Source organism: Anser cygnoides, chromosome 3 (genome assembly GCF_040182565.1).
Source record: "Anser cygnoides isolate HZ-2024a breed goose chromosome 3, Taihu_goose_T2T_genome, whole genome shotgun sequence".
NCBI lineage: Eukaryota > Metazoa > Chordata > Aves > Anseriformes > Anatidae > Anser > Anser cygnoides.
The window spans coordinates 19,013,725-19,038,092 of NC_089875.1; the positions used below are offsets into that span (position 1 = coordinate 19,013,725).

At 39.1% G+C, this 24,368-nt stretch overlaps 1 protein-coding gene across 1 annotated transcript in view; it reads right to left on the reverse strand.

Moving 5' to 3' along the window:
• XDH (xanthine dehydrogenase) overlaps positions 1–12,558 on the reverse strand; it is a 49,586-nt gene extending 37,028 nt beyond the window's left edge. The window contains 6 exon segments of the mRNA XM_048078421.2: positions 1,321–1,382; positions 2,180–2,306; positions 3,351–3,459; positions 4,628–4,724; positions 6,596–6,653; positions 12,277–12,558. Of these exon segments, the coding sequence (XP_047934378.2) occupies positions 1,321–1,382; positions 2,180–2,306; positions 3,351–3,459; positions 4,628–4,724; positions 6,596–6,653; positions 12,277–12,330 (507 nt within the window). The 5' untranslated portion in view covers positions 12,331–12,558.
• Positions 12,559–24,368: the final 11,810 nt, after the last annotated feature.

Consider the following 24,368-nt stretch of genomic DNA (forward strand, 5'->3'; position numbering starts at 1 on the left):
AACAATTGAGCCAGCTACTCTGGTCCAGCTGCAGCTGTGAAGGCATGTGCAGAGAGTAGAGTAAAAGGGGTGAATATATACAACCCCTAATACTCTGCTAGGGTCTAACTGATTTCAGCTCAGGAGACTACTTTAGTCTAGTGTGGTTTCTGTCACTTCAGTAATCCTCAGTAGCTCTCCTTCCATGTATTTGCACAGTCTCCCCTGAAGCCTATGTCAGGTTTTGGTCCCCACAACACCCTTTGGTGAGTTCTCCAGGCCAGTTATCTGGTACATCTCCCTTGCTTTTGTACCAGACTGCTACTAGTTTAATTTCTTGACACCTTGTTTTGTATTGGAAGAGGCAGCAAACAGCAGGCATCTGCCTTTGCTTATGCAACAGGCTGGGACTTCATGACAGCCACTCCACCAGTGACCTCCCTCCACTGAAAAACACACCATTTTCTCCTACCTGTCATTTCCTGTCTTTTTTTCATAGATACAGAGATCTTGCCTCTTACCCCATGGCTGCTTATGCTCTTTAAAAGGCTTTGATGAGACACTGTTAAAAGACTTGGGAATCTAAGTAGACTATATCGACTGGCTTTATCAACCATTTGTAACGTATCTCACTCCTGCTTGTATTCTCTTATGTTGACTATAATTCTGGATAATGAGATGAAATTAATGGGCAGCATTCTAATTTCTGTTTTTACTTTTGATACATAATACCCACGTAGCCCCATGAGTGGCTAGTAATCACAGAAGTACCTAGTGAATACTTTTCTTTACAGCCTCCACAAGTCTTTTATGATCAAAGTACTAGAGAAAACTTATAGCAAAGCTTCACTTGTCACCTATCCAGTAGGAGAATTTGGGGCAAGAGCTCTATAGTTGTGAATTCAACTTATTTCCAGAGTTATTTCATCTCTGCTGGTTATCTTTCAAGCAAGCAACTGTCTGATCAAATTTCCGCACAGTCTGTTCCTATTCATGTACCAACCACCCTTTTACACCTTCTCCACATCAGGGATCATCAGCAACTATCCAGCAATTATGAGATTTTCAGACTTACAGAAGAGAATTACAGCACCTGATTACCTGTGATCCAAAAAGGGACCATCAGGTGGATCTTAATAAAGAATTCCACTTCGAGAAACTGTAGTGAGTGAGTCACTCTTGCTTTTTCAATGCATGAACCACATACAATGTGTCAAAAGTTGGAGCTGAGGTACAGCACGTATATTCTCCTCCCCTTTTCAGGTCATGCTGTATTTTACTAACAAAAAGTAAGACAGCCAAAATTCCAGAATAATTTGAACACTATCTGAAGCCACTTACTTTAGCAAATGTCCTATATCCCTCCAGAATGGGTCTGTATCCTGTACACCGACACAAGTTTCCTGCATATACAGAGCAAAAGGAAAAACGCTTAGTGTTATTAAGCTGAATACTTATCCTCTTGTAGAACATTCTGTCGTTTCTCACCTTGTCAAATATAGATAAAGCTAATGAAAAAGCCGGGAGGAGGAATATTTCATAAATAATTTTTGCAGCAATCCTACCACCCATTTTCACTGAAATTTTAAATTGAAATTAATTCAGTAAAAAAAACATTCTGCCCTTTTCGGTATTCATTTACCTCAATTATGCAAGTCTAATCAGCATACCAACTATCCAGACTCCTGAATTGCAAAGAGATTGATCTGATTTCCTTTCAGGCCACTGTCAGAAGCCTGGTAATAGCTCTCTAATTTCAGTATTAACAGGATCCTCTGAGGTAATTTTGACAGTCAGATTCTGCCCAACTCCATCATGTATATTGCTGTCATGGTCCTTTATCTAAGGCTGGCTGGCTCAGATACTCCTTGTCACTTTGCAAGCTCTTGTCCTAGTGATGAATTTACCTCCACAAGATGTGGAGGGCTCTTATAAACCTCTAAGGCACTGATCACGTATTTGTTGTGTTAAGCTCAGTGAAGTCCTAATACAAGACTGAGACCACTTGCCACTGCTTCAGGACAAACAGTGAGCTTCTGTGGGACTTGCCTTAGGCCATTTTTGTTTACTTCACAGCATAACCTCATAACAATTGTCTTTCATGAAATACCTTAAATGAAGGTGCACTTCCAACCCACTTGGTGAAACAGCTGTTATGAAAGCAGCACTGGTTGCATCTCTGCATGACTGTGGGTTTTACCTTGGAAAGCATCTTCTATGTCCTCCATGTTGGGTTCAGGTTTGTTCCGAAGCAATGTGTACATGGACATGACAATGCCTGGAGTGCAAAAGCCACACTGGGACCCATGACTTTTTGCTATTCTCTCCTGGGAAAAGTAACAGCAACCATCAGCTTGTAATATCAAAGTGAGTTCATGGTTGTACCTTTTTTTTTTTTTTTTTTTTTAAACAGAGATGTTGCAGAAATCTTACAGGAAGAGCTAAGGCTATTATCAATGTTCTTCAATTAGATGGTCATTTAGTCTGTGAAGCAGACTTCAAAGAGGAGAGTATACTGAAAAGCTTGCATCTAGGCTTCAAATTTCCAGAGTAATTGAAAATAACTATAAGCCTCCAATGAGACTTGGTGTTCTTCAGCTTTGCCATGATAGAAAACTAACTGTATTACACAGTTCAGTTGTTAAGAGCCTTCAGGGGAGGTATGAAAACAGAAGGTTTTGACTATGTCATTCGTTCATGCGTGTCTAACATTTTCTCTTTGTTGTTTGCTTTCTCAGACAGATACAAGTCCTACCCACTGTACAAACTGAGATGAATCATAGTTTCCCTTAAAGGAGCAATATCTCTGACAATGCTGAAGTGTGCTTCCGTAAGAAGTGTTTTAGAACACCTTGCTGGAAGAGCAAGACTTCACGTTCCTTTCATTCCTTCCTACCACTGCAGGTTCCTAACTATGCAGGAGGAGAAACCAAGGTCATTCATGGAAAACTACAGCAGGGCCAAAACCTAACTCAGATTTCCTGGCTCACAGTCATTATACAGGCTTTCAGCACAACATCAGTTTTCCCAGTTTCTGATAAAAGATGTGAACCAAGTAGAGCCCCAGAACAAAAGCATTAGCAATTTGGCCAGGATAGCAGCAGTTAACTTGCTAGGGCATAACAGAGCTCTGGAACTGACAAGGGAGTTTGATTCCATCCCTTAGCTCTTCCTGCAAGTAAAGACTAATCATGAGGACAGTCTCTTTGCTTTAAGATTGTTACTCTTAATGTTAACTCTTACTCATAATGTTAACTCTTTAACATTATGATGAAGGTCCCAATACACTGGAACATGGTTGAGTAGAATAAAAAGAAAGTGTGGATACAGGGTTTTAAGGTTAACAATTAACGTTAACATTAATAGCTTACCTGGACTGGATGCAATCTGGATTTTGTGTTTCCTATGCCTTCAACAGTAGTTACAGCTACATGATGCAGGGCACAGATGGGGAAGAGGCAAGCATTGGCAGTATGGTGGCTAAAATGATAAATTAAGGTAATTTTCATTCAACAGTGCTGCTCAGCAAAGGAAAAAGGCAACCGGGAGGGCTGAAGAGTAATCAGAAACTGTGGCACTGGACAGAAGAACTTAAATAGATGTACTGAATGTATTACAAGCAAAATGCTACAGTACCTACTCAACCAAAGTTCTTATCAACTTCACCTGAAGTTTAAACTGAATATGCACCACAGGATTTGACCTAGAAATTTAAACATCATCATTGCATGTTAAGCTACAGAACTAATGTAAGTAATTTATGGGGACAGACTACAAATACCAAGATGTTATACAGCTGACCTACGCTCACTTGCACAAAAACATACATTAAGCATAGAGCACTTAACCTTTTCCTTAAAAAAACAAAAACAAACAAACAAAAAGACATTTCTAGATGACACACATGAGGAAAAACTCCAGTCTACCAGCAAAATTCTTACAGGAACTAGCTACTGTGTTTCTTTTCTATCAAGACAGAAATAATGACCCTAAAGATATCCTATTGAAGGTCATATTACTACATATAACCATTAAGTTAGATAATCCCAAGTTAAAGTATCTCCAAGATTTCAGGGTCTTCTATTCCCCACAGGAAAAATAAACTAAGGCCTGTACCTCTGCTCCATCCTCCTGTCTATGTTCTCCTTTTGGTTTGATTCCACTGCTTCACTCTTAAGTGAATTAAACACAGAAGAGGAAAAAACATTTCTCAGGAAACTGACATTCTGAAGGCTGCCACAGAAGTAGAGGAATAACGAATACAGACAGAAACCAGATTATTGTAATAATACAGTTGCAGTAAAGATTTTGTCATTATTTGGGCCAGCATAGCAAAAAAAGTTATATTGCATTGCAAGAAAGGAACATAAACATTTTCTGAGTTGGGAAAAGGCAGATAGACTGTGCACTGGAGTAAGTTTAGATATTTCAGAGCAAGAAGAAACACTCTTCATCAGCACTGTACAATGCTGTCAGAAAAAAATACCTTCTTGTCTCAGCCTTCTGAGTATATATTCTGAAAATGAAAAATGATGTTTTGGCAGAAACATACATTATGTAACACCTTTTAAAACAGTGATATGTCAAGAACCTGGAACTATCCCCATTTCATTTCACACTCTGTCAGAGTCCAGACTGCAAAGGATACATGATTTTCTTCTGAAACGGATCATACTTGGATATCATAACAGTGCAAGCACCACATCCGCCTTCTCCACAGCCTAGTTTGGTTCCACATAGGCCCACTGAGAATACAGGAATCAAGGAAAACAAGAAGATTGTTGGCAGAAGCCTGCTCAAACAGTTGTCAATCAAGTCTTAGAAACAATTTCTTGCTGGAAACAAAGCACTCATATTTTTCCTGCTTAATAAGTTAACTTGACATAAGAAAAGACTCAAAATGCTGGCACATGAGCTTTGAGATCAACATCCCAAAGCCCTGATAAGGAAGCAGCCCATGATCAAATAAACTCAGAATAAACAACAATTTCTGAACTTCAACACTTCTCACTTTTCATTTGACTCAGAAAAGGAAATGACATATGGGAGACAAAGCTCTTAGTAACTGCTGAGCAGGAGTTGCTCGGGCATGTTGCCACACTCCTGAGACGCATGGTGACATCTTCAGCACCCCTCATTGGTGGTGGCTGACTTCTTCCTATACCTGGTGATTCTTACCACGTGGAAGGCACCCAAGCAGGGCAATCACACAGTGCTGTAGGTCACAGAGTTTACAACTGACAAGGGCGCTGCTCTTGAACTGCTGCTCTCAAACTACCTGCATCTCAAGAGTCATGGCCTGGTCACTGCAGCATCTCTCTTGGCCCCATTTATGGTGGCTTCCCAAGCAAAGGCTTCTAAGAACACAATCAGCCAAGCAGACTATCAGTAGCCCGGTTTCCGTAAGACTGCAGAAGAGAGAAACTTGGAGCCAGAGCTATTATTTTCGTAAGTCTCTATGCCTACTTCAGCAGAAATACAGCTTTCTTGTGCGATCCAAAGTTTTGTGATAATAGTGCTAATCTGCCTCAATAAAACATGTTTTTCAAAGTACTTCTCTGCCACTAGCAAGACATCTACAAAATAAGTTCATCAGAAAGCTCATGCACAAGATCATAACATTTTAAAGAGTCCCGATTATCTCCTTTGAAGCTATTTACATTCAACATTAACAAGCTTAGCCACAAAAGGTCTAGCAGTTAAAAGCGCACACAGGCGCAGTAGGCAGGTCGCTTGTTTTTCCTTATTTATCTACCCAAGAAACAGATAAAACTGGGCTGCTGATAGTTCTCCTGGAAACTACAAAGAGAAGCATGATTTATATCCTAGAAAACTAGAACATGGCAGCAAAGCTAGAATAAGAATGCATGCTTCTTTTTAAGGAATACACCAACACAGACATGGACAGTCTAGAGCATGTCCACTCCCAGTTGGGCAAACAAAAACTCAGAAAATATGGAATGACACTACCGACAGAACTAGATCTAGTATAGCCAGCCTCGTCATCGTAGTAATAGCCACCCAGCTCCTGAAGCAAATCTGAGTCATGTGTGAGCAGCATCTCAGAGGAGTGAAACATGATTGATCGCATCTCTTCATGTAAACATGCCTGTAGTATGTGGTTGAAACTCTGGACTCCACGTGCAGATCTCTGGATCACCTTAGCCTTCCCTACAATACGCATTCCATAGGATAATCAAATTATTGGATATAATAGATCCAGTAATATCCAAATCACTGGATGATGCAGCAACCAACTCAAGTGGCTGTAACGTTTTGGCGAGAAAATTCTTTACAGTTTTTGTGAAACAAAGATAAATTTCCTTCAATGTTATAGTTATTTCTATCTTCCAATTGCTAGCAATTCTGAGAGATCGCCCTTTAAAGTATTAACAAATTATTTAAGGTTTATTTAAAGTATTTTTCTGTTCTTCAAGCTTGGAATACCTTCTATAATCTTTTCTAGAATGAAATAATACCAGGCTATGCAGAGCACTCCCTCCTATGGTCTGTGCACAACCTCTGCCTAGCACTCAACTTCATTGTTAGGCAGTAAACAGTTATGAAATGCTATAGGAATTTAAAGCTTTCTGCAGTTTCTTCTGACATCGGATACATTTTCTTCTTAGATAGGTTAGCAGAGTTGTTTCTGGGTTCACATCTCTTTCCACCACCTGCAAGAAAGGAAAGATACTTTTTACACACTGAAAACTTTACAACACAGGCAGATACATTAGATGCAAGGAGAAAGCTTAGTGTTTCTTCAACTTCTTTTCCGAAGCAGGGAGTAGAACCGAAGATCAACTGCCCTTTTTTCATTCAGCAGTATTGGTTATACATGTCCAGACACAATGATGCCTTGAATTTATTGAGACAGGGAAAAGTATACATATCATGTAGGCCACAGTGTTTCAGCCACGGCCCATTAAGGCAATCCCTAAAAAACCCTTCACCAAAAATAGCAAGCACAATTATTTGTGAGTACAGAAAGAAAGAATTGTGTTTTAGACTTGAGTTTTGAATTCTTGATATCTCCACAAACTGCATATCAGTCTTCCTGATCAGGCTTAAGTGACCTCTCACCCTTCCACTTATCACTAGTAGAAGAGATGGAGAAAATGAGAAGATACACAGAAGACAGACAGAAGCAGCATTGGTAACAGACTGTGCACGAAAAAAAAAAAAGAAAAAAAAGCAGAGTAGGAACCCTATTATAGGTACCAAAGCTCAGACAGCAAGTACAAAATGTCTTGAAGTTTCTTTTTCATCCCTGATAGTGTTAAATGTACTCGTGTTACATTAGTAGCCATCCAGAAGGAAGTAATATGAAATCCTAACCAAGGACAGATTTCCTTTGCAGGTTTTCAGTCGGCTTCATCCATTCGTGAACAACAGTATTAGCAGTTAACTATTAGATATAAAATTAGATTTTACTTTGACCTTTGCTTCATGGCCAGAAACTGGAGGTCTGCTCTTGCCCACAAGTTGCAGAGCTTGTCTTCCTATTTCACTGTTATTAACAGAACGTAAGAATCATTTCCAAATTCACCATGTGCCAGAACGTGAGCACGTGTTCTCAGCTCTTACACAGTGCAAGTCCTCTTGCTGTTTTTTAACCCAAATCTCACACTGGCAAATACTGTTTCTATAAATTAATCCCTCCCAGTTTCAAATGGCAAAACGAAAGAGAAGTCATTTGTGTAAGCCTTTTTTCTTGCTTATAGCCCTCTGCACTGCTTCAGTTTATGTCCCTGACACGTGACAGGATTAGTCTCAAGAGACAAGGTTCATATTTTCTACTTGAGTCTACATTTTTATAACCATCTAATACAGTTGCTGCTACAAGGCACAATGGGTGTGTGTGTGTGGGGGGGGGGGTTGTTTCTATACACTTAATTTCTGCACTGGGGATAATCTACAAGAAAACAGTTCTTCCTTCTATCTCTGGGATGCCTTCCAGTAAATCACGCAGCGCTTGTGTTGCTGCTAGTCAATGCAGTACAGTCTCATACCCTAGCCTCCTGTATACACATAAGCTAGTAAGAGCATGTATTGGTCTTCTCGTGACCGTTCAGTTCAGAGCAAGCACATGAACCCCTCTGCAGCAGTTCAGTAAATAGACAGACATGAGCAGGTAATTCCAAAAGAAATACCTGTGACCGACTACTAGTCTCCCATGAACTACTCACCTTTCACAGACATTTCCCAAGCCAAGAGCCTTCCCTAAAAATCTGTACCCTCACTGTGAGTTGAGTTCCTTCCCGAGGTCTTCAGCAATGGCCATTGCAAACCCTTTCAAACCAGTTCCCAAGATAGCCAGGCATAGAGAAAAACCTTCAGAACAGTTTTCCAGATGAATATTTAAAGAATATTCATGTCAATGCTATCCTTAGATCAAAGAAAATGTCTCAAGAATTCTTCCTGAAAGTTCTCAAAAAACATTCCACTACGTACTCCAACTGAGCAACTGAAGTTTCGGCAAATAGCTCCTTTTACAGATTTATTTTTTTTTAAATACACAGTAAAACACAAGCCTAAGTCTTTATTCAGCAAAGCATGTAGCCACTCAGCTCCACGGGCTTTTAGTGAAGTACTCAAGCATGTGCTGAGTCCCATCATTGCCAAACCTTTGCTCAACTTCACCAGCAAGCGGCTCCTACTACGCAGAACATCGTCATGAACAACCCACGCTCATAGCTCAGTCAAACTCATAGCCCAGTTTCCTACTTCACTAACTTCAAACAACTGTAGCTGTGTATCTGCAATGCTGACAGAGACGTGGGGTCAGAGGTAAAGGTTATGAGTTTGGAGGACATTCATTCAACACACTGGAAGTAAGGGATGCCATCCAGAGGGACCTTGAAGCACTTGAGAGGTGGGCCTGTGCAAACCTCATGAGGTTCAGCAAGGCCAGCTGCAAGGTGCTGCACCTGGGTTGGGGCAATCCCAAGCACAGGTACAGGCTGGGCAGAGAACGGATTGAGAGAAATATCTGTATTTTGTCTAGTTCCATCTGAAATTAAAATTCCACAGGCTTTGGAAGACACTTAATATGGTTTCCAATATAGACACGCCCCCGCCTTAATATTCAGGATAGAAATACAAGCATCGAGCATGTTTGAACTAAACTTACATACTACATATGTGATATGCTTTCCAGTTGAGGAAACCAGAATTGACATTACCACCTGTAAATTGTATGTGCTGTTTTCCATCATATTGCAGGCAGGCTACCAAGATAACTTTGTGATAGTTGTGTGCCAAGTTTCACTGCCAGCGAAGAGGTGCTTAAAATAAACAACCCTGACTACAAAGTATTCAGCTGTTCCGAGACTATTTCTTGACAACATGACAGACTGGGCTAATGCAAAAGAGTAGTATTGGCTACCATGGAAGTCCCTATCTTATCAACCCCCTCTTACTGTGCAGTTTTGTACTATGACAATAGTATAAATGCATATGAATATCAGCAACCCATTAGCAATGTGAAGCTGTCATGAATACATACAGCAGTAACCTTTCCCACTGGTCATGCTGTCACAGTCTCTACAGCAAATTGACAGGAATACTTAGTCAGGACTCCAGACAGGTGGATTCATACCCGGATTTGCTACCTGGCATTTCAGCAGCATTGCCTAGGAGCTTCTCGTCACCCCCTTTCATCACAGTCTCTCATATGCAGAAGTGTGCCAACAAACTCCATGTTTGTTGCCACAGACCGGATTGCCAAATGAGTCCAATCATCTGTTATCTCTCTTGGACATTCATCTGCTGGGGGCATAGCTCAAGTGACTTTGGCAGCACAACCAAAAAGGGAACCAAAAAAGCCACTGGAGGCTCTGGGCCTCCTCCTCCTCTCTGATCAGGTGGAACTGCGGTCCCATGAGCGAGCTGGGAATGATGCTGAGAAAGTCTCGAAATGTGGAATGAGCTGGTACTGCTGGTAGTATTAATGGTATATGGTTTCCTGCTTTTTTTTTTTTTTTTCTTTTCCCCCCAACTAAGGACTGCCAAGGTAATGTGATAAAAACCTTTTCACTATTCACAAGGCCAGCCCCAATGCGGTTTTGTAAACAGGGAACTGTGGTTCCGTAAAAACTGCTACAAAGCACCAAGGAAGATGCCATTCACAGCGTGTTCTTTAACTTCAGGACACAGCAAGAGCAGATAGAAAGGAAGGGTTTGTTTTCAGCTGTCAGCCTTCAGGACCCACACTTGCTCTTTCCTCCCCTTCTCTGCCTCACCCCACATCTATAAGCGTTTCACAAAAACAGCTTGGTGCAGCTACGTCTCTTTTCTGCTTTATAGATTGCAACACATTTTCCATAAGTTAGCCAAGAGTCTTTTTCCAGGAAGACAAACTTTTCTACTGATATACACAGAGCAACGCTCCTGTAATACTTAAGCAATCCCTGATGCTGAAGCACCAGCTATCTCTGAATATGAAGAGTTGGCAAACATTCCTATACCTGCCATGAGCAGCATATTGGTTTTGAACTAAAGCTAGTCTAGCACCAGAAGAACAATTCTCTTCCATCTGAGTATACTTAAACAAACAAAAACCTACCACCACCAAACATGACAGTATACTTAGCCTTTGATAGGGCCTGGATTGCCATACATGATTGTGGCAATCCCCTTTTATAAGACTGAAAAAAACTCTCAACTCACTCTGAAAATTTGGGCTCACAGGGAGGGATCTGAAACGACTAAAACCTTCACGGAAAGAGAACAACACAAATTAATGGTATATCTATCACCTGTCATAGCAGAAAATTCATACATCATCCTATGCAACTGTTTCATGATCTCATTTACAAGACTCAATTAGCAAGTTATAATTAAAACAAAGCCTCAAGTTTTTAACATCCTTTTGGAAACTATTAACAGCTGAAGAGTCAGTTAACACTGACATGAACCATTACTGAAATGTGCAACCAAAGCTTCAGGAGTTGTCTACTTCTTTATAAAAGCTCAGAACCAGGGCTGACTTCTACATCAGTATTACACTAAAGAGACCTTGGATTAATTTTTAATCCATACTATGCAAACTTCATTATTCAGCTCGCAATTGATAATTAGCTAAAACAAGGCTTTGACATCAAATGTCCTAGGTTTTTTCCAATGCCTTTTTTTTTTTCCACAAAACCTTGGAAAGTTCAAATTCCAGTCTAGCTTGGGATCCAAATTCAGAACTAAAACACCCTGATCGTAGCAACAATCTAATCCACATTTACACATGATTAAATTAGAACGAAAGATCAACAAAAGCAAAATGGATAGGAATCCTGTCCCAATCCTCAGGGCAGCACACAGACCTTTTTAACCAAATAAAAATATTGTGTGATCCCTCAAGAGATTAAAGTAATTCTATAGCCCAAAATTAGTTCTGCATGTTATTTACCCCTGAAGAAGGTACAGGGAATGTCCACAAACTCTTGGCCCCAGACTATACTGCAGATATGAAACCTTCTCCCCCCCCACCCCCAAGTTTCTCAGCTGCCAATTGCTCTGCACGAGTTTCTCCACCCAGGTATCAGGCAGAGGATAGAGGCAGGGCAAGATTAACACTGAGCTAAACTCTGAACTTGTATTCATAGTTCAAAAGAGGTAGTCTTGACTTGTTACAAGTTGTTGCAGAGCAGAGCCTGCAATGCTAGCTGGGGAAGTCTAAACAGAGAAATGAGACTTGGAGAGAAAAAGCTGAAAGGTGTCCAGTGTGCGCAGGCACCACCTTCCACGCTCCTGTGGGGCACCACCACTCCTTTGGGAATTGTCTGCAGATGACCTAGGTGATACTTGAGTTTTCGATATATGCAAAACAGGATCAGGTAATGGGTTTTAGATTGTAAAGTTTTCTAGCTTCTAAAATGGAAATGGGATAAATATTTTCCTAAAGTCACTTTTTAAAAGCAAATGCCAAATTACTCACTGAACTTATGAATTATAGAGATGCTTATATTTGAGCTACATTTTCCAGATCTATTGTAATTACTGAAAATATGTCTAGTAAAAGTAGTTGCCTCAGAATTGCAGCAAATTATTGCCAACAAATTTCAACTGTAAAAGGAACATTATATTGCTCTCTGAATAATTCAAAAACTAAAGGTAAGGAAGGGAAAAAGCCAATAAGCAAAGCAGTAAGTGTAAGTAGCCTTGACAGTTTAATATTCAGAAGTGATCATAGCAATTTTGCTGGTATTAGAGAATTTCAGAGGAAGAAAAGAAGACTAGAAAAATAAGTAATCACCAAGCAATCAAGGAGCAAGCTAAGAAGAAAGCTGGAATCTTCCTTACCTTTTTACCATTCACAAAGAAAACAAGTTCATCCCCTGTCTCGTCTGGCGCCATCCTGCACGCCTTCCAAAATTGACTCAAATAGGGCCACAGACACCACCAACCCCTCTCCCCCCCTAAGAGCAACCCTACACCTAACAGGGAAGTGAGTACCAGCGACACGACAAGTAATATGAGTCTGTCTCAAGAACGTCTGACTTTATTTCTACGTAAGTAACCTGTGAAGCCCCATATTATATAAGGGCCAACAAAGAGGCGTGCCAGCTGCTTTTGGTTGGTGCTTCTGCAGCAGTAATAACAGAAAAGGAATTGGAACAAGCGAAGTGGCCCGCCCCCTTTTATATAGCAATAGATCAACTTGACTCACAATCCAGCTGCATTCCCTTTGGACTATGCTGCCAAGCTTGGGATACTCAGGGTGCCACTGCAACAGCTGCCAGGAAGTCACAGCATTTTGCAATACAACGCAAAATCTGGGTGGGGGGCATTGTCCAGAGAGAATGGTCTCCCAACTGTCCGTCGCTGAATATTGACGACAAAAACCCTCTTTCCTTTTCTCCGTGCATAGCCATCCACCTGGCATTCGGTACAGTGAGGTCTTTCTCGTAAGAGCACTTCCTTATCAACTTAGTAGAGTGACCGCAAGGCTCTTTCACCATTTTATCTTAGACTTTTAAAGCTACAGTGCTATCCACCTGCAAGGACATAATTCAAACAGGTATGTACTTGTTCAGATTAAAAACAATTCTAGAGAGCTGAACCTCTGGTTCAGCATGTTAAAAGAAAGCACTGGGCTGAAATCATAATATTTTCACTGGGCTCTTAAGGCCTTTGTGCTTACCTTTTGTGGTTTAATTATCACATCCTGGATTCAGGTGCATGTTGCCAGTGAAACAGAAGAGCCAATGCAGAATTTGTGTGTCTTCTCTTTTCCTTTTTTTTTGTGGTTTCTTCTGGTTTCATATGGTTTATGCAACCGTATTTTTTCCTTGTTTAAATCTTCCTGCCTTTTTTTTCCTTCCCCAAAACTGTTGCAGAACTGTCCACAGACCCCTAGACAGGACATGCATCATTTTCACGAATAAGATTTCTAATTTCTTAGTTCCAGTTTAAAACCACACCACGAAACTGCACAATCCCAAAACGCAACAGAAGTTTCCTAGCACAGTAGTTAATCCTGTCTGCTCCAGTCTGAGTTCTGTGTCTTTGTTTTCCTTCTTCAGCATACTAGGTCTCATTAGTTTTGATTGATTTTCTAGTTTTCTTAATATTCCTTGGAAATTAAGTCTCTCTGCGAGTAACCTCTATACTCAATTCGCTAGACAACAAAACCTAATTAAATTACAATTTTCAGAAAGCCTTTCCTTCAGTATATTGGAAATATGTCGGAGTGAAAACGGATTATTTGTACCAATTTTTATCTTCCAACTCATGTAGTCTACTGTCCAGTTCGTCCTCCAGAAAGCTAGTTTATAACAAGTGTCAGTCATTGTCTCAGCACTTCTTTACAGGTACTCATTTTGCTGAACATATAGCACACAGCAAACTTGTGCTTAACTCTGGTTGCCTTACTCTACGTTTGTAGGGAGCCTGTGCCTAACTGAAGCAGTGCTGACACCTACTGTTTGGCATCTCCCACTCTGTAGTAGCGTTAGAAAAATAACACTTTTCTTCAAGAAATCTTCAATTCTTCTGTTATCTGTGTGCAAATTTACAAGAACTACCCTCACATAGCAAGCATCCATCTCAAAATTAGTCTACACAGCCTTAATACTTTTAAATAGTTTTGTAATATTTTAAATATCAATTATTACTCATAACCACAGGTACCATGTTACAGCAATCTTAAAGCAACTAGACATTACAGCATTAACATCAAAATCAAACATAAGTAGTTTCGTAATCTGTATTTTCCATAATGCAAGATGTTGTCCTTAGACTTAAAAACAATTGTAATCATACGTCAACACTTGTTTAAGGAATCCTACACCTGGCCGTGGTGAGAGCCTAAGAGCTAAACTATCCCATGATGCTTAAACCACTAGGCAGAATCTCTGGATTTGCCATTGTCAGGTTTATTTTTGACCCCATCAACCAACTATACATGTAATACAAAGAGAAATGTCAAGACAAATACATGTGTAACAGTGACTTCTACATGCAGAGAATATAAAGCTTCAGACCTCATCTCAAGTGCCACTGATCACAGAATATCAAATCAATTCATTCTCTCTAGCTAATGCTATACTCATTTCAGAGGAATTTTCCAAGTTCTCTAAGTAACTCTGGAATGTATAAGGATCTCCTATAGAAGTCTCTTAGCTCATTTGGAGAATCCCACTCCAAACAACACGGAGGATTACCAGAAATGACAGTGCAGAAAGTGGGAGAAAAAAAAAAAAACAAAAAACTTCTATATCATAAGAAAATTTCCATTAGCATAGATATCCCTTAATTTAGATAAAAACTTTTCTCAAACGCAGAGATTGCTTACAAGACAAAGCACTTTTGGCAACCAAAGTGTAGCAGGTTTCCCATTTTAGAAACAGTCCCTTTGCCCATTCATACCTAAGAGCTTCTTATGTTTTAGAGGTTCAGAATTCCCCACGGTCTCATTAACTTAGTAAAAAGTTCAGAGTAGCTGATATATTATTACATCATCAAGAAAAAAAGAAGCTAGCTTTTCTCATTCTGACTCATTCTGCAATCCTGCAGATCTAGCTGTTGCAATCCTAATGATAATCTCTTCTGCAGATGATCGTATGCATAGCTCAATAAAGACACTGAAATTTATAGAAACACCATTACTACCTAAGGAGTTCACCACCAGAATTAAGTAAACACATAAAAGCACAATGACAAACAGATGTCAGTGGTAATGAGGAAGAGGATTACACAGAAGTGAGGAGGTTTGTTATTTTGTTCACACATTACTCTTCTGGGAAACGGGACGGAAGACAGTAGCAGCTCCGAAGATGATTCAAGAAGAATCAAGATGAGTTTGTGGAGGCATTTATGAGGAATAGTTTGGTAAAGCAGATAGTAAAGAAAAGAAGAAATTCCCAGGTCTTTAATACAATGCCCAAAGTATTGAGCTGGAAAGCTTTAGATCTGGAAATCTCTCTTCTGTTGGTACAGATATCCTTTACGGCAGTGTGCACTGGTATCCTGTTTTCAGGGATCTCAGGACCTCTGCTGTCTAACCACCTCCTGAAATCTAGGGTCAGCTGTAAGATTACTTAGGGCTTTACGTATCATATATGTTACTTGATGAAAATTAATTTTGTTGCTTTGTCATGGGTATTCTCTGTATAAGTAAAATTAGAGAAAAAAAACAATGTATTAATTACAGACTGAATATTAAGGCTGTCTAAGGAAATCTGTTCTTCTTTTATGAGATCTGGTGGCCACTGTTAGAGACAGGCTCCTGGAAGAAATGGACTTTTGATCTGACTCTATAGAGACATTTGCACTTCATTAGCAAAGTCTTCCAAAAGATCTCCAAGAAATGCAATCTTCCAAGGATCTTCATACAGGCAGTAGACTTAAAAAAAAAAAAAAAAAAAAAAAAAAAAAATCCACGAAACTACCATACAAGTGTGAAAGTAGTGTATTGGTTACTTTTTCAAGAGTATTTCTAGAGGTTAAAAAAATGGCAACGTTGATGCATTTTGAAGTGATGTTTTAAAATTCCTTTCTGGTTACAGATACAGGTCTGAAAAAAGATCATAGTCACAAATCAAACTAGAGAACTTCACTGATGTTTCTGAGAGGATACTAGCTCATTATTCATGAATCACTAATTGTTCTGTGTTCAGGTTGTAATTGTATGGATACTTTATAATAGTATGTATGCATTTCATGAACTATGACCTCTTCACCTGCATTTGATGATGGGTGGAGTTTAATTATAGTTATTTTCCTAGTCCTACCACCTGACTTCCTCTGACAGCACTAAGAGGAGAACAAACTTAGCTAATTCTGCCTTCTGTGGAAATGTACTGCTTGCCACTAGTCTTCAGAACAATTAGCAAAGCAAGCTCTTTTGTTTCAATTCATTTGCAGTTTTTCTTTCATAACCCAGGTCCAATGTGTCAGTCAAAAGGTGTTTCAGATGGGTAACCTGACAAGCAACTCCTCAAGCAGGTTTTTGTAATCCTGATTCTTTGCCTTCATCAACATCGTCTTCATCAGTATCTCACACAATACCTACCAATTTTCTTTTACTTGCTTCCAGGGTACAATGAGATAAATTTGACACCTGTCCTGAAAACCTAAGTGAATATACTAATAAACGTGTCTGGGCATCTCTATGAGTCCTCTGGCTGCCATGTGTATATTGCTGCTAATCACTTTCTCAAATGAGAATGCGCTATTTTGATGGACGGTTTGTTCAAAAGACAAGAAACCTTTCACAGCTTTTGCTAACAAAAAAAGGCTGCCTGAATCAACCTAACATTTGACTGTCCCATATAGGAAGGATTTGCAAGCTGAGTTTGCAAGCAGTCTCCAACTGCACAAGTCGGTGTGCGCCTCTTCAAAGACCCTGGCTAAAGAGAGAGACAGACTTCGTGTAGTGCCCTATGCTGTGACCGCCTTCTAGCTCCCAAATACCTTCTCCCCTTAAGATGACCGACAGTTTTCAAAAGCAGACCTATCTAGACTGGACAAGTCCATACGACTTGTTGTCAGTCAAATATGAGAAGACAGTCGCCAAGAAAATTTCAGAAGGGCTTTATTATCAATATAATACAAGACAGCAGATGCAAGCATAATGCAAAATACATCATTAATGAAATAGACTAGTTGTCTGAAACTAGCCATTGGGGCCAGCTTATACCTCCCAAACTGTGTTGACTTCTCTTAAAAACAAACCCATTTGAAATAATTTGCCACTAAGTAATAGTAACAGAGAATAAACACCAGGCAAGAAAGAAAAAAGCCCAAATGCAAAATCATGGACAGTGTTGGCTCAAGAGCAAATGCTATATACTGAACATGAATCATTTAAAGTGAAAATTTCCAAGGCCCTAAAAACAGCAATAAGATTGAAGAACTACCTTCCAAAAGAAATAGTGCGTGAAAGAAATATTAACTGCTTTCAAAATGAAACTTGAACAGTCTGCAAAGTGGATAATATGATGTGATGCATATAATTGCAAGAGCTGAAAGTTGTTTCTTCAAGTCCAAGAACATAAACTACCTCCTATTGTCATTAATTTGTTTGGAAGCCAGTTAAAAACTGATTAATTACTCCCTTTATTACAGTTCTTCCTATTTTTTTGCATGTTGAAACAGAGATCTCAAATATTTCTAATCACTTATCGTGACCACCATTTGTACCTTCTAATGACAAATCTGAACCAATTTTCACCTTTCTTTTGGTTTGGAGTGGTTTTCCTTTTTAAAATGAATATGGTTTCCCTCCATTTGTTTGTATTCCCCATTATCTTATATCCAAACGCAAAAGATGAAGAGCTAAGTTTTTATGGCAGGAGGATATTTCACAAAGTTCAAGCAGGGAAAATAAGGTTATGAACGATTTGCCAATAACAAATGAATCTTCAGAGCTGTTGCAATAAAACATCCAGCATGAGTAAAGCAGACACCTACCACTAGTGTAGATTTCTTCTTTCAGCAGAACACTGCTGAAGTATTTTGGATACAAACATGATTAACAGCCTTGCTAACTTAGATGTTAAGATGGTTTTTAACCAAACACAGCTCAGAAAATACTTGAGAAAATGACAGCAAAACTAAGATAAACTATACATAGATATGTAAGACTTCTTGAAGCTACTTTTCCCAGAACAAGGAAAAGGTGTTCTAGTGGTTACCAAGGTTGGGATTATACACCCTGATAATGGACTGCTAGGTGTTTTCTGCTTGCTGCCAGTTGTGTTACTAACAATATAGGAAAGTTCAATCACAAATCTGTCTGTTTTCTGCTGAGTAAACCTGAGGCCTCTGTGCAATCATTTCTCAAAATGATCCTTCAGATCTGGCCAAAGCATCTAAAGTTTAAATGGTCAGACAGCCAATATTACTCACTTTGATTTAATAAAGATACAAAAGGCTTTTATTCCCTGTGAGAAACAAAGTTGTGTTTTTGCAATAGAAGGTGTTTTTGTAGTGGAAAATTCCAATAGCCTTGCACATTCAAAAGTGATTGTGCGGCATCGCAGTAGGGAGTATGTTAAGCAGATAAGGGGAAGGTCCCACTGACCCAAAATAAGGGGGATAGCTAAGAAAAACAGGATGAGCAGTACGAAATCAGTAAAAACAAAAACCATGGGCCCTCTAGTCACGAGAGAAGAAGGAAAAAAAAGGAAAAGGAGAAATTAACGGTTGGTCGAATTAAATTGTACACATATGGTATAGAAGTGTGTCAAGTAGGTTGTGAACCTGTAGTATTCAGCCAACGAGGAAACGGGAGAAATCAGGTGTCGGGTCATAGATACGCCCACCATTGCAATCGCGAATAAAATAGCTTCACAGAAGATCCTGTCTGAAGAAAGTTATTGAGATTTTTCTCACGTTCCCTTAACAGAGTGTAAACCATTCTACATAGATAAAAACACATTGGAATCGTATCCAGAAATTCCAACCCATTTTTTCCAAACTGGAATATAATGATGGTTCCAATACTGAATTACATACCATAAATAAGAACTCCAACATTTCTGTTGCAGAAGAGAGTTCTGCCAGTGACCCTGTAACAGCATTGGTTTATTATCACAATAAAATACATCCAAGAAGGAGAGATTTCAGTTTCTGTACCACAAATCTTTTAATCTTTAAATACCAATAATAAAAAGCAAAGAAAAAAGCTTTATGATGGTGATTACTGCAGCAGGTAATTGTGTTTCAGGGAGTAGTGTCAAGCCTGTTATATGCAGGATGCTGCATATTCTATGTCTTAGAGAATATTCGAGCACAAAATAAAAAAGGAGTCACCTGCCCTGAGAGCTGAAATAAAGCAGAAAGAACTGACTGGATTCTAGCATCATCAATGCCAAACCATTTACATCAAACACTCATATCCTACTGACCTTCAATAGTCATCTAACTTAACCTGTTTTTGCATATCACAGCTCTGCATGGCAGAACTTTTTTTGGATCAGATATCTATTTCTGCAAATTTATCTATTGCATGCATTCATAAAATTATTAATATATATACATTTAATCCATATAGTCCTGAAGTTGGGTATTATTCTCAGCCCCTTTTAATGTGATGGTGAACAAAATCAATGGAGAGGTGGACCCAGTCTGTTAGTCTCTTTGCCAGTTCAGACCACAGCATCAGGTCTCTACTCCACCACTTCCTCCCCGTGGAAGACAAAGCAACTACAAAGACTGGGGGAAGAACCCCAATCTAGTAGAACACCCATAAGATCAAGGAATGGAAACTATGCTCATACATGATGGCAATGATTTCACAAACAGCAGAAACTGATGGCAGACAGGCTTTCATTTGACTCCCTTCTGGAAGCTACATTTTATCATTAAAGGCAGGATTCATTTACCGTATTTGTCTCTTCCTATGAGATGCAGCCCTAAACAAGCTGACCTTCAAATCCCCATTTTCATCTATCTAGTGGAGTCATGTATTGAGTAGTCTCCACTTTTCCACGAGTAGATCCATTATTTGGACTAAAAGGACATTTCCAGTTTTGTTAATTATTTATATAGGCTATACCTAACTTTTAGAATATTTTAAATGTATAAAAGCATCATTTTCAAAGGCAAATTCTTAGAAAACCAGTCTTTTTACACGCTCCACTTTTATGTGGGTAGCAAAGGGCTAGATTTAGAGTTTTCTCTCATCTTATGGAGGAAATTGTTGTGGTACAGAAAAGTTAAATGACCTGGCCAAACAGCTGGACAAACAGTGACGACACTAAGGGTGAAATTTTCAAATGCTTTCTCACCGGACTCAGTGGGAGAGAAGTTAAATAAACACTGAATGATATCTGAAAAATTCCACTTAGTGGGAAACCACCTCTGGTTTCACTGAGATCAGAATCTGAATGCAAATTGTCTGCAACGTTGACTGAAATTTAACATGTATATCGCTCGTTTACACTTACTGGCGTTGATGTCCCAGCAAAAAGGATGCAATATAAGAGCAATAAAAAGTAAGTAAATAAAAAGTAGGTAAAGTAAATAAAATAAATGCTTGAATGTTTTCCCACATTGACCTGGAAGGCGTGAAAATAACATAAATATGAAAATACAATGTAATAGTAATAATCTTCCTGGAAATGTTTTGTTTTCTTGACTAAGAAACAGCTATAGAGTAGTTTATTCCACAGTACGTAACATGGTGAGTAGGGAGAGCTTTCCAAGAACAGAATGTTCAAAGACTATTCTAACAATTCACTGATGTATTAGTGAATGACTTGTGCTGAATAGCTGTATTCACTAATACAGATAATGTTGCATTTTGCTAAGACAAACTGAATTGTTTAATTTATATTTACATATCTTACCTGTGTTTCATGACGATGCTATTATGTTAAAACAAAAAAATACTACATATAAAATTGATTCCTTTCCAGTTTGGGGGCATGGAATGTACCATTATTAACGCTGCCTTTTAATTTATGAGACCTGTTTCCTAAGTTTCAAATTTCTCAGGTCATGCAGCATCAGGTCACTCAGCACTGCCTGTGAGAAAAAAACATCATAGTCCTTGATCTCTTTACCCCACTGATGTCAGAAAACGTTTCAATGCAGGAAGGTGACATGCTGTTCAGGATAAACTAAAGGGAAAAAAAAGACTCCATGTTCAGGGTCTGCTAATCAGTGAACGCCTGACTCAGCAGCAGCTTCACAAAAACAAGCCCCTATTGGGTGAGGAAAGGGAGCAGGTCCTGAACTCAGTCTGCTGGAGAGATCAGCAGCAGTACTGGTAAGGTCAAGGGCCCAGCAAACCAGTGCCTGGGCCCCGTGCCCAGTGAGGGGCAGGCAGGGATGGTCAGCGAGGCACCCAGTAGGGTTGTCCTCTCACCTGCCCCGCTCTGCCCAGCATACGACCAAGAGCGAGACTGCCGGCCATGAGACAGTGCTGACTGCCCACTGATGGCAGCTCTACCACTCAAAGCCTTTGTTGAGACAAGGTTAAATGCAGCAACTCCTCTCGTAAGTATAAATTATCAAAGATGGAGGAACTGGAAAAAAAAAATCATTCCACTGTTTATGTAAATATTAATGGTAAGCAAGTATATACACTGTATTGAGCATAACGTGATCTCCTCACCCTCACTTCAGTCCAAGGCACTCAATCTAGTGGCTAAGCATTAAAATTCACTCTTAGTACTCGCTATATAGTACCTGTCCATGACAGGTGTGTAGATAGTGTAGATCACCAAAAGCTAGGGAAAAGAGCGAGCTTAACAACGGCAACACAAACATTTAAATAATGAAAAACTCAGGATCATAGGAAAAATTATTTCAGGGGACAAATGGGAAGGTGATTTTTTCTGTTTCTTTGGGGAAAAAAATAAATCTCTAAGTTATTCCACCTCTATCACTTAAACTCTTCTAGCCCCTACCCTGACTGACCAGTCAGGGCAGGATGGCTTCCTGTCATACTCAACTTCTGCGTTACACAGCACTCTTAAAATGCTGCCCTGACAAGCTATAAATAATTAACTTAATCCACAGGGTGCAAGGAACAGGGCAACAGATTACAAAATCCGTTTATGCAATTGACAAGTGTTACATTGGGACATTCAGAACATACCTCAGCTGCCTTTGTCCTTTCTGTTTCCAGTTCCTAAAATGATGATGGAAAGCATTGAGAAAAATAGATGTCACATAAGCAAGATATCATTTAAATATGGAAAGCCTAGAGAGGACTAAAAAAAAAAAAATACAGAAGTCACTTACTGACAGTTTGTCACTATAGACTTACTAATGCTTAACTAAAAAAATAGTTCTTTGCTCTATTTTTTCCACTGCAAAAAGTGAAAGCAATATGAAATATGGTAACAGAGATAAACCAGGGTAAATAACCCACATAACTTGTTTTCTCTTTTGCCCTTTCAATTTGTGATCTAAAAAGTAGCAGTTACATTGTATGCTTTTTATTTTAAAGTCTTCAGAAACCTTTGCAGCACTTCATGCTTGATATATTGATATGTAAAATCTCTGCAAACATTTACCACAATGCAAAAAGCTTCCACACTACTGTAACTGACTAATCACAATTTTGAGTACTATTAAGTCATTTAAATGTCATTATACAATTGACAATATTGATTTCCTCAACTGCAGAAGAACCTTGTCATATTTTTGGTGAGACTCTGTAAACCTCTTCACTTGCTCCAAGCTGAAAAAATCTAACCAAATTTTTGTTGTTCCCTTTCCATATACAGGAGGTATCAAGATCATTAAACATTAAAGACTAATAAACTGCTGATCAGTTTGATATTGCATCTCACACGTTATTTAAAAAAAAAAAAAAACATCTTTGATTATGAGAATCATCTGAACGAAGAGCTGACAGTTGTGTAGTGAGTTACAGCAAGATAGTGGAACGCTCTTTCCTCAAGGAAAAGAAATTACTCCAGATGACACCACGTTTAATAGGGTACAAATCATACTTCAAAAAGGCCAGGCAGGCAATATTTATCTCAGATGGTTTCTGAGAAGGGGCACCAAGTGTGCTGTAAAGACTGTAAAGAGGTCTAGAGCTTTCTTCTACTAAGTCAGAAGACAATTATTTAATGACCTATTTTGTATTTCAAGAGAGCTCTGCAACCAGTCACATAGCCCAGCATTCAGCCCAACAGGGAATGTGACCTTACAGGGCTTTTTGTCTGGCAGTCTTGCACTCAGATGTGTTGATATATCCAATTTGCAAAACGTATATCCACAGTAAGTTCAGCAGAGGTCAGTGTTTGCACAGTCAGACATCTCACCTATGGTTATGGTTAGTCAACTGGAGATTTCTATCTGGCTCCATAGTTTCTTTTACAAGAAAGGGAAGGCTGGAGCAGATGGCTCCTAAGGCTTCCTTTGTGTATCGTTTCATTTCCTTCAGTTTTCAGTTTTACTGCTCCCTAACTGTCTTAAGACTGTAAGTCTTACTCCTCTCAGTAATCTTCTGTTTTCTCTCTCCTTGAGTAATCTATGTTTTTCAAAGAACCACTCATTTTCCAGAGAAGCAATAAAAATATATGGAGAGTGCTCGCCTCAGAGACGTTTCTTGAATAGATCCCATTGCTGTTTCATAAGAACCATCCTAAAAGAACAGAATGTATTCTATTTGGATTTCTCTTATCTAGCACTCATTCAGGCATTTTTTCTGCTGCAAAAATTAGTGTTCACGCTAAATCAAAAGAAGTTTCCCTTTCTGCTTAAGACAAGTTAACAGACCCTAACACCTGTCCAGCTAGGCTTAGGTCTGTTGTGCATAGAAAAATCATATATAGTATCCTTAAAAAAACAAACAAAGCAACGGTACTGGCTTCTGAAGCAGCTCATTTAAAGTACTTAGAAATGATAAAGCTTTATGTTATTTATGGGATATGGATATATACATTTAATATCTTAACTAGTTGTCTGATTCTGCTTTTCCCCCTCCCTCCTGTTTATAGGACAGTGAGTTTTCATCATCGAATGGCTCATAACTATATTCACTAAATATAACTTCTTTTATTGTCAGCTTCTCAAACAAAGTGCTCCTAATACATCCAGTATTTTGAAAGGCTCTGTGTTTTCCCCTCCCAAGCTATTACAGTCAGTCCCAGTAAATTGTGAGAAATATCTCAATAATTTTCTCAGACAGGGTCTTCTGTGAAGCTAATTTATTCACAATTGCAATGGCAGATGTCCTGTGAAGAGCAGCACACAGTAAATCATAATCTCATATTCCCTATTACCCAATGCTTAATTCCTCCTGTTTCCTCATTGGTGAGTACTACAGATTCACAAACTACTCGATGCTTTTCTATACCATATATGTACAATTTTATTTGACCAAACTTTAATTTCTTCTTTTCCCCTTACTTTTTCCCCTTCTTTTCTCATGGTATCTGTCCTGATAATAAAAAGATCATCTACATATTTGTAACAATAAC